This window comes from Anabrus simplex, chromosome 1 (genome assembly GCF_040414725.1).
Source record: "Anabrus simplex isolate iqAnaSimp1 chromosome 1, ASM4041472v1, whole genome shotgun sequence".
In the NCBI taxonomy this organism is placed as follows: domain Eukaryota; kingdom Metazoa; phylum Arthropoda; class Insecta; order Orthoptera; family Tettigoniidae; genus Anabrus; species Anabrus simplex.
Window position 1 is genome coordinate 1,340,327,092 of NC_090265.1, and position 18,891 is coordinate 1,340,345,982.

Here is an 18,891-nt window from a genome sequence, read left to right on the forward strand (position 1 = left end):
TGAAATGTGACTACGGTTAGGAGAGAAGGATGCAACGGACATTGTACTGTTATACTGCCTTATATGGTTCATGAAATCATTATCATGTAGCATCATACCTTTAAGTACAGCGTTTGCTTGAGATTGTGGAAAATAAACCAAACCACTGTGGCAACATGAATTAAAATGTCCGTTTACCATTTCCACAGCGAAATGCTGTGCTTGGCTGTGCATACGGATTTCATTTAATAAACCTACACAGAATAATTCAATGTAAGTTTAATAAAAAAGGACTTTTTGAAATAGAATACTCTGAGATGAATTTCTTTCTGTTTCTCACTCATTAGAACCAACATGGAGCAACAACTAACATTCTGGTGATACCTTGATTTCACAGAGCCATCTATTGGACTAACAGAAAAATCTGCATAGACACGTTTCACACAGCTCTCTATCGGACTGGCGTAGAAAGATCAGCACGAGACAACCTTCATAGAGCCATCTAGCGACAAATACAGTGAACTGCAATGACCTAATCATTGTATAATTTGAATAGATTACTGAAAATGAAAACCTACAACCTGTTTTCCAGTCATTGACCGGGTCAGGCATGGAATGAATGAAGCAGATATAGGCTATTAGTACGATGGGGTCGCCACTCCCAAAGTGATTTATTAATGAATGATAGATGCTATGAAATGGGAATGGAGAGTGTTGCTGGAATGAAAGATGACAGGGAAAACCGGAGTACCCGGAGAAAAACCTGTCCCGCCTCCGCTTTGTCCAGCAAAAATCTCACATGGAGTGACTGGGATTTGAACCACGGTATCCAGCGGTGAGAGACCGACGCACTGCCGTCTGAGCCACGGAGGCTCTTGAATAGATTACTATTTTACATAAATAAAGGACTTTATGAAATAAATAATTTATTCTAGTAATCCTGAGATGAAACTCAGTCCATTCACTCACAAATACTCTCTCCTCAGTTGGTGGCTATCCATGAATGGGTGAGAGGAGTGTTTATTCACTCACTCATTCATGCATCAACATCATCAAATCATGCATCCACTAATTCATTCATTCATTCATTCATTCATTCATTCATTCATTCATTCATTCATTCATTCATTCATTCATTCATTCATTCATTCATTCATTCATTCATTCATTCAAATGTATGTTATAATTGTTGGAATTTGTTAAAGTATGTGAAACAACACTTGCAATAAATTCTATTCTAGTAAACCTGAGATGGAGACCTTTCTTTTGATGTATAATACATAGGCAGTTTTCTCACAATATTGCATTACACATTCAAATTACAGTAAAACCTCGTTAATTCGAAGTCGTTGGGACTCAAAAATCGGACTTCGAATTACGTGATTTTGAATTAACCGCCAATTCGCAATTCAGAAGTACCAACCCTTGCCGCGTTACGAAATATTTTAAGTCCCGTTACTGCATGCAGTTAACCTTGATTCACAGTTTATACCTTTCAAATGCCATGAAAAAAGAACTATTTCCAAAATGTATCCAAAAAGGTGCATTTACAGTATTCAAATAATGCACTTGCATATCTCACTGGCAAATATAACCTCACGCAACGAAAGAAAGAAAAAAAAGCACGATTCAAAGACGAGGAGAAATCTATGCTGGCTCCCATGTGCAAGTGTGTGCAAGTGCTTAATTCATTGGAGTACTATACTGTATGCATTTTAGATGCCTTGTATTTACACAGAAAGTACCCGATGCCCTTAAAATCAAACTTTCCTATGACTCTATCCTTGTACGATTTCCTGCCATGGCACTTCTCTTGTACTTCAGAAATGTAAACACTTGCCGCGTCACAAAGTATTCTAAGACCCATTAATACATTCAATCACCTCGATTCACAGTTTAAACCTTTCCAATGCCATGGAAAAACTATTTCCGACATGTATCCAACGAGGTGCATTTACAATGTTCAAATAATGCACTTGGATAAATCACTGACGAACATAACCTCACGCAACAAAAGAAAAACAATCACACAATTGAAAGACGAGGATAAATTATGCTGCTTCCCCTGTGCAAATGCATTAATTTTTGGATATCTGTAATGTTTGCATTTTTAGATGCTTTGTACTGGGATGGAAAGTGTCTGACGCCCTTAAAACATTGTAGCTTATCGAACTTTTCTATGACGAGGGGATAAAGTTTCTCGCTTCCATGTGCACTGCAACTGCAACGCACTACAATGACCCCCATCCCCGACCCTTGTACGATTCCCCGGCTGGCACTTTCTCCTTTAAAACCATAAGACCGTTTGGGCTCGCATTAAAATAAAGCAATGCAGTTTCATCGGCAATGACAGTATTTTTCGGTACCTACGAATTTATTATATGAGCCACGCTTTTTCGTCAAGTGTCGGCATCGCCAGTGTTCGCATATTTTGTTTTCCCGCACACTGCCTGTTGCGTGATATTACGGCGTTCCTTAAAAGGTTGAATACAAAAGAAATCCGATTTCATTCAACTTGGCAATCATGAAGCGCGCTGTAGACCCACCGAAGTGAGTGTAAGTGCGGAAAGCTACCCCTCCTCGTTCCGGAACACGCGTTCTATCATAACGCGGATAAATTTAGAGTTGAAATTACTCTGTAACATACCATTGTTTTAAAATGTAAAGGCAGTTTCGAATTAAAAGTCTGAATATCGGTAATGGGGCCGACATTGTACTTTGAATTACGAATTATCCGTATTTCGAATTAAACAATTTAAATAACATGCAAAACTGTATCTCATGTTTTCGGGAACGAGAGCTTCTTCGAATTACGTGGGATTTTGAATTAACCGATTTCGAATTATCGAGGTTCTACTGTATATATATATATATATATATACTTTATATACACATTGTATGTTGTTATCACTGGTTTTCTATAATATATATATATGTATGCAAAAATGACTATGGCAGCATATAACTGGTATACAGATAAATTATGAGCCACAGAAAATCAATTTCCTTGAGTTGCATGATAGGTACCAGTGAATCAGGAAAACACGAGTTTAAATAAATCTAAATATTTAAGCGGCACTCAAATTGATGCGTGTTTCAAAAGTAAAGGCAAGTCTATTCTTAGTGCTAGTGGTAGCAGATCTGACAATGAGTGTGTTTCAAGATGTAAGTTTCATCACAACAAATAAATATGAGAATGTTACAATCTTTAAAAAACATATGAAGCAGTCTTATACTTACTATCTGTATGTCTCTGTGCGAATGTAGTCCAAGACATGAGATACGCCTACTTGCAACTGGTCTGCGATGGGTGTAACCCACGGGTTATTCTCCATCTTCAGTACTGATTTATTGCTCACTAAATCCAGGCTTCCTACAAACATACAAACAATGTCAAGGAATAAAATAGAAAACATAACTGTTAATCTGTCAATAGAATTAATTTGGAAACCTTGTGGAATAAAATAAAACAAAATACATAGCCATTGTCTCTAAGACTAATATACTTGTATGATACATTTCAGATCATTCCACTTTCTTTTTCTGTCCTATCTCCACCTACACTGGGCACTGCTTTGCACAGAATTTAGTTCCTTCCCTGCTAACCAAGCGAGTGGATGCAAAGATGAGCTATGGGATGTTCAAAATAAGCCTTTAATAAAAAATAAATGTGAACAATTTCATTCACCTCCAAAACGTTTTAGATTGACACACCCAACCGCTTCATTGCTAGCTTTCCACTCCTCTTCCAGAGGACTGGGCATAAAATCTACACTAACAGACCAATGCTGCACCGATGCATTACAATCTCAGAAAAAAATAATCGTTAGGTCATTATCAATCAGTTTATAAGATTTTTTCCTATATTTTTTAAATTCTTGCCTTTTTTTTGTTCAAGCTTTTTGGTTCACAAGACTCAAAATTGTACAAAGCTTCTCTTTGAACAAGAAAACTTCTTTTGCTAGCACTCTTTGTAATGACAAGTTTCTTACCTTTCTGAAACTGAAAATGCCATTTTCCAGGTTTTTTTACAACTTGGTCACCATAATCCTTCGAGTCATGCACTGGACAGTCTTTCCCCAATCGTAGCAAACTCACTGATTATTTCAACATACTTGGATGGGTTTTCAAAGACACTGTGTCTCTGTTGTCTCTTCAAAGACACTATGTCTCTGTTGTCTCTCTACATTACCCAATATCCTGTCAGGGGGAATAAATGAGTGTACTACAATGGGGAACCAGATCTCAATTTTCTCAATTTTTGCAGGAGCTTCATTCAGAAACCAGTGGAGAATCATCCCCATCGTTGTATTCTTATTCTGACTGTCACATCCGTCAGAGAATAAGCGAACAGAACTGAAAGCATCCATGTTTGTACAAGTCAGGTTGTGATGCACAGCAGATGAAATTAGACATGACCCTTTGGCATACTCATTTTCTGTCCAAACGTAAGAACACCCTGAGTGCACCTGACAGATTCTAAAGTTGTACAGGTACAACTACTGTGCTTAATATGCAGCTTGGTCTGGTACATTTGGAAGTCCAGATTTTTTTGATGGTCGTAGCTGAGGGTAAGTTGGCCGTCAATCCCTTCTTGCATTTTCTTGTAAAATTGATTACTTCAGCGCTTGTGAACTTACAGCTGCAATTTTTGACTGCATTTTCTCTTTATTTGGGTAAAACAAACTGAGTACTCATTTTACTTCTGGGGTTATCTATGTTGGATGTTATTTTTGCAGAACTGACAGAGACATGTTGCAATAAGAAATTGTTCTGCCACACACGATCTGGTTCCTTGTAAAAGTTCTGATGTATTCTTCATATACATCCTGCATGGAAAGTTCCTTGCATCTGAGTTTGCTAGGCTGAGTGGCTCACACGGTTGAGGCGCTGGCCTTCTGACCCCAACTTGGCAGGTTTGATCCTGGTTCAGTCCGGTAGTATTTGAAGGTGCTCAAATACATCAGCCTCGTGTCAGTAGATTTACTGGCACGTAAAAGAACTCCTGCGGGACTAAATTCCAGCACCTCTGCGTCTCCGAAGACCGAAAAAGTAGTTAGTGGGACGTAAGGCAAATAGCGTCATCATTATTATTACATCTGAGTTTTCCATCCAGGTGCTAGCACATGTTTTTTTTTTTTTCTTTTGAAAGCTTTCGGTTGGTATTTGAAACAAGACATGACCAAAACTTATAAATAGCCATTTTCTTGATCTCATACACTCCTCTTCCAGAGGACTAGGCATAAAATCTATGCTAACAGACCAATGCTGCAGCGATGCATTATTATCTCAGAATAAAATAATCATTAGGTCATTATCAATCAGTTTATAAGGTTCTTTACATTCTTAAATTCACCTTGCACTCTTATTTTCTTTCCTTTTCCACCATCTCTTTCTCTTTCTGACCTCATAGGTTCGGTCCCAGCAATCATGATTTCTTTTTTGCCGACACCATTCTCTTGTTTAATTGTATCTTCTACCTCATCACTATAGTTATGCGAACTGGATTTAACATATCCATTCTCATTCATTTTGGTAAAATTCACAAAAACTAAACGAGAACGACAGTAGCCACTTCCAGATATCAACACATCTAACCTGAACGGTTAGAATTCCTTGATATTTTGAGGATAAAATATCTCCGCTCATTTGTCAAATGAAGCAGTGTGGCCAAATTAACTCCAAGCGTAAATACTAGTTTCATAACCATGTGCAATAATATGTCATGCATAATTTTTGTATACTCAATCTAATCCTTGTGGAGCCTGAAATAACAGCTTTTACATTCATAACTGTAAGGACGGACATGTCTCATTAGCAGGTACTGCAAAAGTAAACATAGCATCATGCACTTTGCAGATCTTGCATTTTTGTCTATTTCATACTTAGCAGGTACTGCAACAGTCTACAAATTTCTTTTCTAATTCCACGATGTTATATCCGGTTTCAGAACCAGAGGTGTTGCTTTTTCGTTGCTAATGGCGAGCTGAAGACATCATTTTCCATATTTTTTCACATTTTTGACATTTTGCAGGTTTTCCAACTGAGGTACTCAAATAATAGTGATAACAAAGGGAAACGTTCTGAACTTTAACACATTTTAAAAAATTGTTTCAACTACATTAATAGAGGGCCTACTTTTGGTATTTAGACTTTCATTTCTTTTAAAACTGAAACTGAAAGCCTAGTGTAGTGCGCTGATCTAACTAGACTATTTCCAACGAAATAATAAAGTAGACATAAACAAACATTTTGTATCACTCCGCGAGTTCCACATGGCTTGGTGCTTGCTCTTTACGTCAGTATGAACATGATAGTAAGAACATAAATGAAAACTGACAGATGTAGACATAGGAACATATTTGAGATACGATAACAAAATACATCATCATTGCTATATATCTGCCATGAAAATTAATAAATATGCTTACTTTCATGACATTTCATTAATCCGAACTTGCAAGAGGCTCGACTCCCTGTAGACAGGCCGATTTACTGTCACTTGCATCACTAGAATCCTCTCCTAAATTGATAACTACATTTTGAACCACAGTATCTATGGCACTTACGAGATACCACATTGTTTTTTTCTCTTCGCGCACCACATACTGGATATAGGAAGATGTTTATGCACATCTCGAAGGCTGGCAAAATAACGTTTGATCTGGCTCCACACTATCTCTACTGGGTTTAATTCACAGCGATACGGGGGCCAGCCTAAGTACAGTGTGGCCCGCTTGATGGACTAAGTCATCTATTACGTATTTCTCGGACCGAGGTCTGTCAGTCTTCACCAATTCCAGCAATTAGGTTTTAACATTTAAAACATCTAAATGTTCATCGCATGTTATGTTTTTACTTCTCAGCCACGAAATTACTACAGCTTTCCTCTAAGATTTGTTTGGGATACATTCTAACTTCACACCGTAATAAAGAGCATTGTCTAACATGATAACACTACCAGGCATCAGCTTTGGTAATATTCTTTTAAACCACAATTTAAAAAGTCGCCAGTCATTTCATCATCATAGTCTCCTTTTTTCTTTAACTCAAACACAAGATCACCACTCTCCACAAAACCAACATCACTTCCAATGTGTAACACTATCAGTCACTTACCCTTCTCTGTTGGATATTTTAGGCCTGTGCTTAAACCCGAAAGAAATGCCTGTTTCTTTGACTTTACGGTAGTATCTCGCCATGCCTTTGATGTTGTATGCCCTTCATTAATCCACGTCTCGTCCAAATAGTAAAATTTTTGCCCCTAGTGTCTGAATTCTCTCATCTTGCAGAGACAACGCCTACACCACAATATAATATCATCTCTAACCACTACAACGCTTTTTCGATTTCTACTGATGAACTTGAAACCTATTTCTTTCAGTAGGGTGTGAAGGGAGGATGTTTTTTTTTAAATATGGGATTTCAAAGTCAGAATTTACAGCCAATGACACTTTGTTATTCTTAAGGGGTTCATTGTTTCAAAAAATATGTGCACTATCCTCCGCTTAGCAGAACGAACAAATTCATCGCACTCCACATCCAAAACACTTCTAACACGTGGCCCATTTTTACCTGGTGTGGTAACACGGCCAGTAGTAGAAAATTCTTTCCGCGCACTGTACGCACTCAAAACAGACACACCGGTGAACTCGGAATGATAATTTCACGATATCATCAATTGAACTGTCGGGATATGTTTCCATGAACTTATTAAATACGTTTAATACTAAAGTCTTTCCTCCACTTTTCAGAGGTTTCCCCCGCTTATGCTTTACAACACCAGCCATTGACGTGTGATTGAAATGAACTGACTCAAGGTCGTGTAATCGCTCGTGAATTTCCTCCCGGCTGACAGGTACCGATACAAGATTTAGGGATTTCCAAGAGCAGATATCGGTTATTAACGTTATTGATACTTCATACTTTAAACAAACTTTCAGAAAGAACTCATATTTTTAAATTTAGAAATAGACGGGTGGATGAAGAAGGAAAGAAGTGTGAAGCAGTCAAAGTGATGTGGTTTTGTTTATGTTTACTTTATTCTCTTGTTGGAAAGAGTTTAGAATGAGGATACAGCAACACAAGCGTTCATGCACTTGAAAAAATGATGCTAGGAATACACTTTCAGGCTGAAGAGCTGTTTTCTATTTTCATTCATTAATATGAAAATTAAACAGAGAATCAGGTACTGTAGAGGTCCACTATAGAGAGTACGGCATGTAGTGAGTATTCTGTTGTAATGACAGCTTTTTTTCTGTCCTTCGACAATTTCTACATTAAACTGCGTATTATCCTTCGGTTACATATTAAGAATTTCATTTTGGTTCCGTACTGACGTCACTAAACATGTACAAATACAAATGTAAAAGTTCCACCAATTCAATATATCATATATTCAGATAAAATTATCTTACAGGAAGTACTAGTACATGTTTCGTCCAATTATTGGACATCTTCAAGCTATTGCCATCAGTATTAAACCATTAACACTAAACAATAAAAGAACAATGGAATAAAATCTATGGGAAACTAGTGTATGACTCATTAAAATCGAAAGCGAAACATCGAATTAAAATATGAATGTGAAATCACACATTCTGGCAAGATGATTACTAAAGTCTTACAATTGTTCTTTGTGTTGAAACACAGATCTTGATGTGGTGAAATTAGGATAAATATCCTCCTTATTTAATGTTGCGGTGAACTTCAACAAGGAACCATTGAGCCTTTTGAGGTCATGCTATTGCCAACTGTGCATAACACGTAAATCGTGTGAGGTTCTCTTCTGGCCCCGTTGGAACTTCTCAGGCTGGTCTGCAGCCTTGTTTAACAAGAACACAAAGAACAATTTTAAGACTTAAGTGATCATCTTGCCAGAATGTGTGATTTCACGACTTGATAGATGCACTGTCTACTCATATTTTAATTTGATGTTTCACTTTAGATTTTAATGAATCGTACACTAGTTTTCCATAGATTTTACTCCATTGTTCCTTTTTCTTGTTTTCTTTTTCTAGTGGCTTTACGTCGCACCAACACAGATAGGTCTTATGGCGACGATGGGATAGGAAATGCCTAGGAGTTTGAAGGAAGCGACCGTGGCCTTAATTAAGGTACAACCCCAGCATTTGCCTAGTCTTAAAATGGGAAATCACGGAAAACCATCTTAGTCGATGTGTTCTCCTCACGATGACCAGATGAGGCTGTGTCATTAGTAGCCTCTCCTCCTGGCTTACTCTGTATGCGCAGCAGTTGGGTGACTCGCCGCAACTCCGATGTGTGGACCTTAACAGGAGGGTTGGTCTTCAGTAAGTAAACACCATGGCCCAGCCGTTTATCCACCTCGATGGAACCAACCCACTTAGGTGCGAGACCTGCGTGAAACCCTCCAATCTTATTAATGACTGGGTGGTTGCGTAGCAATACTTGTCGGCCTGGTAGGAAGATCTGCATCTCTTCGACATCTTGAGCCTTGGCCTGGGTAAGGGATCTCTTCTCGGCCAAAGCTTGCTTCTCCTTGATGTTCTGCTGCTCCCACTCTGCCAGGGAAACAGCTGCATCATCTTGGCCCCAAGTGGGTGGTGGAAGAATCTCCCAATCCCCGGTGTCGTACAGCTGTCGACCAAGAAACAGCTCTGCTGGGAAATAGCCAGTGACACGGTTGATGCATCATTGCAGGGCAAAGAGTGACTGAGGTATCTGACGGTCTCACAGTCAATGTTCTTAGTCTATCAGGTGGACTCGTAGCATCTTTTTCAGCTCCTCGTTCCGCCATTCCGCTGGATTTGCCCTTGGGTTGTAGATAGGGGTGGTCCAGTGCTCCACACCCCATTTTGTCATCATATGCTGCCACTTCCTCGGCGTGAACTGACTCCCGTTATTTGACAGAATGCACCGTGGATAACCGTAATGGCTGAATACCTCGGTCTTGTAGCAGGCTGGTGATGCGTCCCGTCGTGGCTTCAGGTATCGGAAAGGCCTCAACCCATCTTGTGAAGAGGTCAGTGATTACTAGGCGTCCTGTTTTACCCTGTGGTATTTGAGGGTAAGGACCCATCAAGTCCAGGGCTATGACCTCCCACGGGTGTTGTGGCTGTCTTCCTCGTTGGCTGGAATCTGTCTTCCTGTTGCTTGCCTTGGTGCAGGCACAGATGTAGCACCCCTTCACGTAGTCCAGGATGTCTTTCTGCATACTGACCCAGAAGAATCTTCATCGGATGGACTGATATGTCTCTTTGCCTCCTGGGTGTCCGGCTTCCGTGCTGTCGTGGAACTTCTCGAGGATGTCCGTCGCATGCTGTCTGGGGATCAGGCGTGTCAGAGATGTGTGACCTGTACATCAAGTTTACCCCGTCCGCTGCTCCCACTACCCTTCCAAGGTCGTGAGGCTTCATAGGCGGTAGTAATCTGGCAACAGACCTGTTGACAAATGAATGGCTTGCTTGGCTGTCGAATATTGCTGTAAAATACTCGTTGCCAATCCGTAAGACGATAGCTGGGCGGAGTTGGTCTATTCTACTCACTATCTGACCAATTCCTCTTCTACTTGACCAGAGTAGTTCATCTGTCAGGTCTTGAGGCACCTTCCTGTTCCCGGTCCCAGCCCCCCTCAATCCAGAATGGGCTGGACGTAGTTTCTCCGACATCAAGGCTGGGCACTTGTTCTTCAGGTGTCCCGCTCTTCCACACTGGTAGCACTTCCTAACTGCGCTGGGCTCTTGCGTGGCTTTGCTCTTATTTTCCTCCTCCAGCTGGGCGATGATTCTGAATAGATTGTCAAAGGATCTGGGTTGTGATACTTTCACAAGGGGCCGAATCTTATCGTGATATCTGCTAAGATCTTGTTTTCGCTTCCTTCTGGGTGCAGACGCTTGAAGAGTTGGTACTTCTACAGGACGAAGGCGCTAGCTCGCATGTCAGGGGGTTGTGCCTCAGTCAGTAGCTTCCTTTTCACAGAGCTCTTCACTTCTTCGGAATTAAACTTAGCGAGGAATTCCCTCTTGAAGTTCGTCCAGTTTAGATTTAATCCCTTCAAGTTATTCCACCAAGTAGCGGCTTGCCCCTTTAATCGCGGTGTGATGAGTTGCATGAAGATTTCCTCTGGAAAATTATTCCTTCGTAATAGTTGACCGATCCCTCGATGAAACTAGTCGGGTTCTCCTCCAGTCGCCCGTGGAATTCCGGACGGCTCTCTATAATCACCTTGGGGTCTAGGGGTCCTGTATTGCCGATTAGGTTTAAGGAGGTTAGAGGTGTGGCGGTGTGTCCTGTTTGAGTCAATCTATTTTCTACTGTGTGAAGGATGCTTTCCCATATATTCTGTACATCTCCCCTGATGGCTGAAATCCGGTTTTCTATCCTTCCTTCAACAGCAGAAATACAGCTTCCAAGATTTCCATCGATGGCAGATATACGGTTTTGAAAGTTTCCCCCAATGTTAGAAATCCTCCCCTCAACCTGTTGTTTTATGCCGAAAACCTGGATTTCCACCCGCACCTTGGGGTCCAAGATATCCCCTTCCAGCTTGCTTACTCTAGTATCGATCTGGTCAACCTGTTCCAGTTTTGACTTGATGTCCGATATCTGCTGCGTTAATCGATCGGTGACATCGCTAATTTGCGTAGGCTAATTGTAGCCACCAGCAGTGCTAATGCACTATGCGAGACTTTGTCTCATTATCAAAAATTGATGCCTGCTTGGCCATCAGATGACGTAGATGTCAATTCCCATAGGGAATCTGAAATATTTGTGTACACCTCCACGGTATGCACTAGCCAGCGTTTTGGTAGGTGTGCTAGGTACCAACTGATGAGAACAGCCTAGCACACGGGGGTGAAACGCTGGCACCAGGAATGAGTTAGCTGGAAAATTTATAATGTCCAATAACGGACCATTTATACTGGTATTATAAATTTACTCATTCGGAACAAATATTTCAGATTCCCTATGGGAATCGACATCTACATCATCTGATGGCCAAGCAGGCATCAATTTTTGATAATGGAACAAAGTCTCTCATAGTGCATTGGCACTGCCGGTGGCTACAATTAGCCTACGCAGTGGCCTCCACGGTATGCACTAGCCAGCGTCTTGGTAGGTGTGTTACGTACCAACTGATGAGCCCAGCCTAGCACCCGGAGTTGAAACGCTGGCACCAGGAATGAGTTAGCTGGAAAATTTATAATGTCCAATAACGGACCATTTATATTGATATTATAAATTTACTCATTCGGAACAAATATTTCAGATTCCCTATGGAAATCGACATCTACATCATCTGATGGCCAAGCAGGCATCAATTTTTGATAATGAGACAAAGTCGCTCATAGTGCATTGGCACTGCCGGTGGCTACAATTAGCCTACGCAGTGGCCTCCACGGTATGCACTAGCCAGCGTCTTAGTAGGTGTGCTAGGTACCAACTGATGAGCCCAGCCTAGCATACGGGGGTGAAACGCTGGCAACCAGGAATGAGTTAGCTGGAAAATTTATAATGTCCAGTACTATGGTGCCGATCTAACAGTCCAAAGTTCCAGAGCTGGAATGACCAGGCCGCAGACAGCCGTGAACCCTCTCTGCCAATATTCCTTTAAATATGCATACATCTCATTCCAATCAGTGCCTCAGAGTAGGGATGAATAGCTCGAATGCTATGATGAACCAGTGTTACGTACCAGTCGTATCGGAAAATTTATGAAACAGAGGAATGGCATGCTAAAGAAGAAAGTTACCTAACTCCCCAGCTACTTCCCGCCAATATTCCGGCAGACTGTTACACTCTGTACGACCGGGCGAGTTGGCCGTGTGGTTAGGGGCACGCAGCTATGAGCTTCCATCCGGGAGATAGTGGATTCGAACCGCACTGTCGGCAGCCCTGAAGATGTTATTCCAGGGTTTCCTATTTTCACACCAGGCAAATGCTAGGGCTATACCTTAATTGAGGCCAAGGCCGCTTCCTTCACACTAATAGCCCTTTCCTATCCCATCGTCGCCATAAGACCTAACTGTGTCCGTGCAACGTAAGGTAAATTTAAAAAAAATACTCAGTGCGCAGCAGTAATCCTATCCATCGGAGATGAGTGGCAACAGAAGACAAAGCACCTCATGACAAACAACGATCAATGTAATGATATTGTTGATCAATTTTATGAGCTTTCTATATTGCAGGCCTTCACATTTAGTTTTCTTTAGACTCTGTGATATTATAAAATTACTTATAGTGTAGACTGTAGTTCCTTCTCCGGCTTTACATACTGATTTCATTAAAGCCTGTTTACCCATTTTCTCGTGACTCGACGCTGATAAAGACTTAGTAACAGAAGTCCAAATTCATGAATATCTCTGATCATAGCCGGTATGGTAACAACGTATAAGACATAAATGATTGGAAATTATAACTTTAGTTATGTAGTATTCATCGATACGACCACTAATAACATAATTATTCAAGAATTAAATTTTAGGCCTTCCCCTAAACTACCATTTCATTCAGCATGAATAAAATGATTTATGGCCTAGATTATAGCGACTTATTCCCTGACCTTGCATACCGATTTTCATTATGACAGGACCATTAATAAGATAAATATTTGAGAAATACATTGTAGGCCTTCTCCTACTCTATCATTTTTCTCAGCCTGAATACAATTATGGCCTTAATTGTAGCGACCTATTCCCCGACTTCCCTACCGATTTTCGTTAAGATACGACCATTAATAACAAATATTCAACAACTAAATTTTAAGCACTTATTCCCCAACTTTGCATACCGATTTTCATTAAATTCTCTTCAGCCGTTTTCTCGTGATGCATGTACATACAAACATAGATACAGACAGACAGACAGACAGACAGACAGACAGACAGACAGACAGACAGACAGACAGACAGACAGACAGACAGACAGACAGACAGACAGACAGACAGACAGACAGACAGACAGACAGACAGACAGACAGACAGACAGACAGACATAAAGAAATTACGGAAAAGTATAAAATGCATTTCCTTGTTTACTGTGGGCATGACTGATACAGAAATATCATCCTTTTTAAATTCTGAGCAATGTACAGACGAAACTCTTATGTTATATACATAGATATGATGAATTAGTGGAACTTTTACATTTGCATTTATCCTTCGGTTACAGCAAGAGCCCTATCACCGATGCGTCCGTTCTTACGTGCAATTAAGAGTGTGTTACTTTTTCCATTATCAATATTTGTGTACTCCTGCGATTATATTGAATGCAATCGATCATCTTTGGTACATTTTTCTCACTATGTGCACTAGCGAGCTCTCGGTCAACATTCGACCTTGAAGCAAATGTCAGAGTCGATTACTAATACTTGTCGACTAGTGTTCTATAAACACAATTCGAAATTAAAGATAAGATGTTTCCATAGTAAATGCGTAAATACCGTGGCTGATAGCAGTAGTTAACTAGTTGGAAATACAGGCGGAAGTAAGCGATGGCTTAATTTTAATGCTATGTACTAAGTAAGAATGTGATACATCTGAAAATGCAGCGCAGAATGGATGACCGATTTCGGAGGTTAGTTAATTCATTAAAACCTCATTAGGTCGTTTCTGCAGCGGACAAGAAAGGAGAATGTGTGAAGCAAGAAAACGTACTATTGAATACACGAATAAAACCTGTCTAATACAGATATATAACCACTTGATATGTTTTTTCCGGCATGTGTGCAATTTACGTTGTGTATGTATGGTACAGTGAAAGATACAGCCTTCTACCATTTCTAAAGATGAGAGTATTAAAAGACATAAAAAATACGAGAGAACAAAAACGAAAACCTTTTCCATTGGGGATCATTAAATAACAACAGTGTATTAAGAGGTGTGTAGAACACCAGACAACTGGGGGCCTATAAGAGTATCACCGCATTATTGCAGATCACACTCTTTCTAAAACGAATGTCAGCTGAAGCCTTATATTTCAGACCAGTAGGTTATTAAACATTGTTTCCTGGTCACACACTTTGACTATGAATTATTTGGAGGTTAAACTCAGCCATGTGCGAGAGAATGACTGACCCTCATCTTAAACGCGACAACACTTTGATCAACACAAGGTGAAACTTGAAGCTGCGAGTTTCAACATACACAGCACCACTGAAAGGCGCGGATGCCTGTCTATCTCCTGGATTTTGTCTTAATTAATGAGTGATTTCACGACTTTTTCAATATCCATAACTGGCCTAACACAAGACAAATATGTGCCACGCTAGTCAACTTCACACAATTGTGTTCCTAATCTATAGGTAGTCTATCATGCAACAAATATTTGCTACCCTTCACTGTATCACTCAACACAAAATAAATATTTAACTTCTGAATGGAATGCAAAATACAAGCACAAACAGGCTTACTGGGTTATTCAACAATATCAATGAAAACTGGAGAGTAAAATTGAACTTTCCTGTGGCTAATGGCTTGCTTTCCGAAGATGTAATTTACTCTCTAGTTCAGGAATTCAAGGCCATTTCCCATTATCGCGGCCTGCCTCCTACGGCGGAATGTTAGGTTAGGTGATGCTGTTTGAATAAGAAAACTGATACTGGGAAAAATGTGATTGTACTAAGCTGTAATAATGAAAATTTGTGACATAATAAGTGAGGTACTTTAAAATAGATTTTATACGCTATGAATCGGGATGATGTGCTAATGGAGAAATCGTTTTATTGAGGAATGCACTAATGAGTTTTCACTGTGTTTTCTTGTTTCTGGTTAAATTTTGGACAGACTATTCCCAAGTAAATGTATAGTGAAAAGGCTATCATTACTCTCCTGGCGCTATATGTGTTCATGACACATATAAGGTTAAGTTAGGTTATGTTAGGAGATGGTGTTTGAATTAGAAAACTGAAATGTTTGCCAGAGAAGCCACTGGAGTGATACTACCTGTATTCCAACTTTTCAGAATGAAACTTAACATATGCATTCACGTTGTCTCGGAATTATAAAAACAACTAACAAGTAAGCCATAGTATGAAAATCTATGAAAACACAAGTTTTGAACAAAATGATTGCTGTTACATACCGATATTAATGTGTGTGGGGTTTTTCCCGACTTTTACAAAAAATTGGGGACAACGATCCGCTATAGCAAGTACATTTTTCGCCGTAATTAATTTTTGCTAACACAGACTTCTACTGTTGTACCAATAATGATTTCATACAAAATCATCTGCAGTAGTTTTACACAGTCTCTAAAGCTCTTTCCAACTATATAGTTGTAATTAATAATAATAATAATAATAATAATAATAATAATAATAATAATAATAATAATAATAATAATAATAATAATAATATGTGTATAAAGTCTATTCAATTAAAACACGTTTATAGTGATGCCAAAGGGCTGAAACTTTTTTTATGAAAAGGGGTTAACATAGCAGTAAATTAACATAGGTGCCTTGCAATCTTAAATACCAACCAATGGGCCCAGATTTGATCCTGCAATCCTGTGTATAAAAGATAATCATCTCAACCAACTACACCATAGTCAGACTTATAATTATTATTCAGAATACAAAATGAAAATAAAGCATATCATCATTGTGACATGAAAACTGCTATGTGAAATATTTCAGCTTAGAATTTTGGCTGGTAAGTTTCTGTTGTCTAATGTTCAATAATGTGTGAGTGATATCAAAGAATTCTTGTTCTTAGTGATATATGTGCTGCAGGTGAGTATTTCCCCGACAACATCATCACACAGTGGTTTTCACAGTGAGCCCTTACTGAAGTGCTCATTTAATTGATCATTCATTTATTTAGAGTACAGTGAATATTTCATTTTATTGAGTCTTGGTAACTTGCAGGGATCAAGGCATGGGTTTCACAATTTCAACGGAAGCTTGGAGCCGAGGGTATATTTGTTTGCAAGCTATACTGGGAAAGAGGGGTTGCTACATGACACACCTGACCTTCACGTGCTTGCTTTCAAACAAGGATATGATGAAAGACAATGGCGTGGACCAATGGACCACATTTCAGAAGCCTAGCGAGAGCTAGGATGTCGTATGACATGAGTTTGAAGCGAGTGTCGGTGACACGATGATTTGAACTAATGAAAAGGTAGCATCATTCCGATATTGGCTATGCACTGGTTAAAGCAAGAGAATGCCCTGAGCGAGCACAGGACAGCGTTTGTGGAGGCGAATTAATAAAAGTGACCAGCGCGTGGGCTCGCTACCCTTATTCGGCCGGAGTCTTCTCGTCCTTGACCTTATGGGACCCTACCCTAGGACATCTTGGGGAGGCGGGGATCCTCGTGTTGACTGATCTATTCGCCGGATGGGTGGAAGCATTCGCCATCCCTGAAGCTACATCGGGACGTATCACACAACTCTTAAGGACTGAAGTCTTTAGTCGGTATGGGTATCCTCAGTGTCTACTCACGGACAATAGCAGTCTGTTCACCTCAAGGTAGTGGTTGCAAGCTCTGTCGGACTGGGGAATTGAACACAGGACTACACTGATCTACCATATGCAGACGAATCGCAATGAACGCAGAAACCAGCAGCTAAAGAAGATGCTTCGGATTCATTTGGTCGACAGAGAACATAACAAAGGGGACCAACACCTACATGAGTCCCTTCTGGCCATCAAACAGTGGTTAACCGCATCACGGATTTCTCACCTGCAGAACTTTTCCTTGGATGTCCACTGAAGAGAACTGGCGACTGGGACTTTATCCATGAACAAAGAGAGAACTGGAGGATCCTCATACGTGGCATGCGCAGAACCAGTGGCAGATTCAATAGGTGCGCCGCCAAGCCGAAGAGCGTTCAAGGAGAGAAGCCGAGAACAACGATGCACCGGAGGAAAGGGAGTTCAGACCTGGAACAATAGTTCTTCATCGAAACCATACCCTCAGCAACAAGCTTCAGAAGTTCCACGCTAGGATGGCTTCAAAGTGGCTCGGACCTTTCGAGATGAATAAGAAGTTGGGAAATGGTGTGTATCTCGTGAAGACTACACCACCGACAAAGGGGCATACTTACATAAAATCAGCTTCATGGTCCGTATCGCACTTAAACAGATTCACAACTAAGTATTTTTTATTTTCCACCTTGTCGATACACTAAATTGCTTAAGGCAACTTATTGGTTAAAAGTGGTACATGTTTCATATATTATCAACATCTTCAGCCACATAATACTGTTTAGATGAAACATTCATATATTGACAAAGTATCAATGTCAATATAGCGATGGTGGAGTTTGTAGTTCAAGGCCCAGCAGAAAAAGCGAGTGCCCTGTGTGAAAGCACGACAGTTCTGGAGACACGGGTGAAGCCTGCAAGCAGTGATGGCGGCTCCGGCGTCGTGAAGATAGCAACTCCACGGGATGACGGGATCATTGTAGCGATGGCAACAACACAGCCAGGGGGACCCCCTCAAGGAGATGGAGAACCGATGGGGTCTGAACCAACAACCAACAAACGAGGGTGCCACCTGACCAGGACACTAGTCCAGGCACAAAACCATATGCTGGTAGGAACATTGAATTCAGCACCCCAGAAAAAGAGGAGACTCAACAGGGCCAAGTCCGCGACGTGCAAACCTCTCCCGTGCATCACACCGGTGAAATACGAAGATGCGTTGGCCCTGACAGAACACAAAGGTGCGACGAGGGGAAAGTCAGTGGAGCTTCGACTGCCACGCGAGGACCTGTGGATCATTGCTACAGAGAACAGGGACACCGTTGGCCAGACCCAGCGGATCCCCTATGGAAAGGTGGTGGCCTCTGATCGAACTATCTGGCTGCCAAGTGTGTACTACAACAGCGCCAACGAGAAGAGAGTCGATTGAGGTGGTCTAAGTGTAATTAAATTTTGAGGGCTAAGAGAGACGAAGATATAGATATAAGGACACCTGGAT

At 40.5% G+C, this 18,891-nt stretch overlaps 1 protein-coding gene across 2 annotated transcripts in view; it reads right to left on the reverse strand.

Moving 5' to 3' along the window:
• Positions 1-18,891, reverse strand: part of ics (ras suppressor protein 1) — a 79,863-nt gene that overhangs the window by 24,959 nt on the left and 36,013 nt on the right. For both annotated transcript variants that reach the window (XM_068225492.1, XM_067137782.2), the window contains one exon: positions 3,220-3,352. In XM_068225492.1, the coding sequence (XP_068081593.1) occupies positions 3,220-3,352 (133 nt within the window). The remainder of the gene's footprint in view (positions 1-3,219; positions 3,353-18,891) is intronic.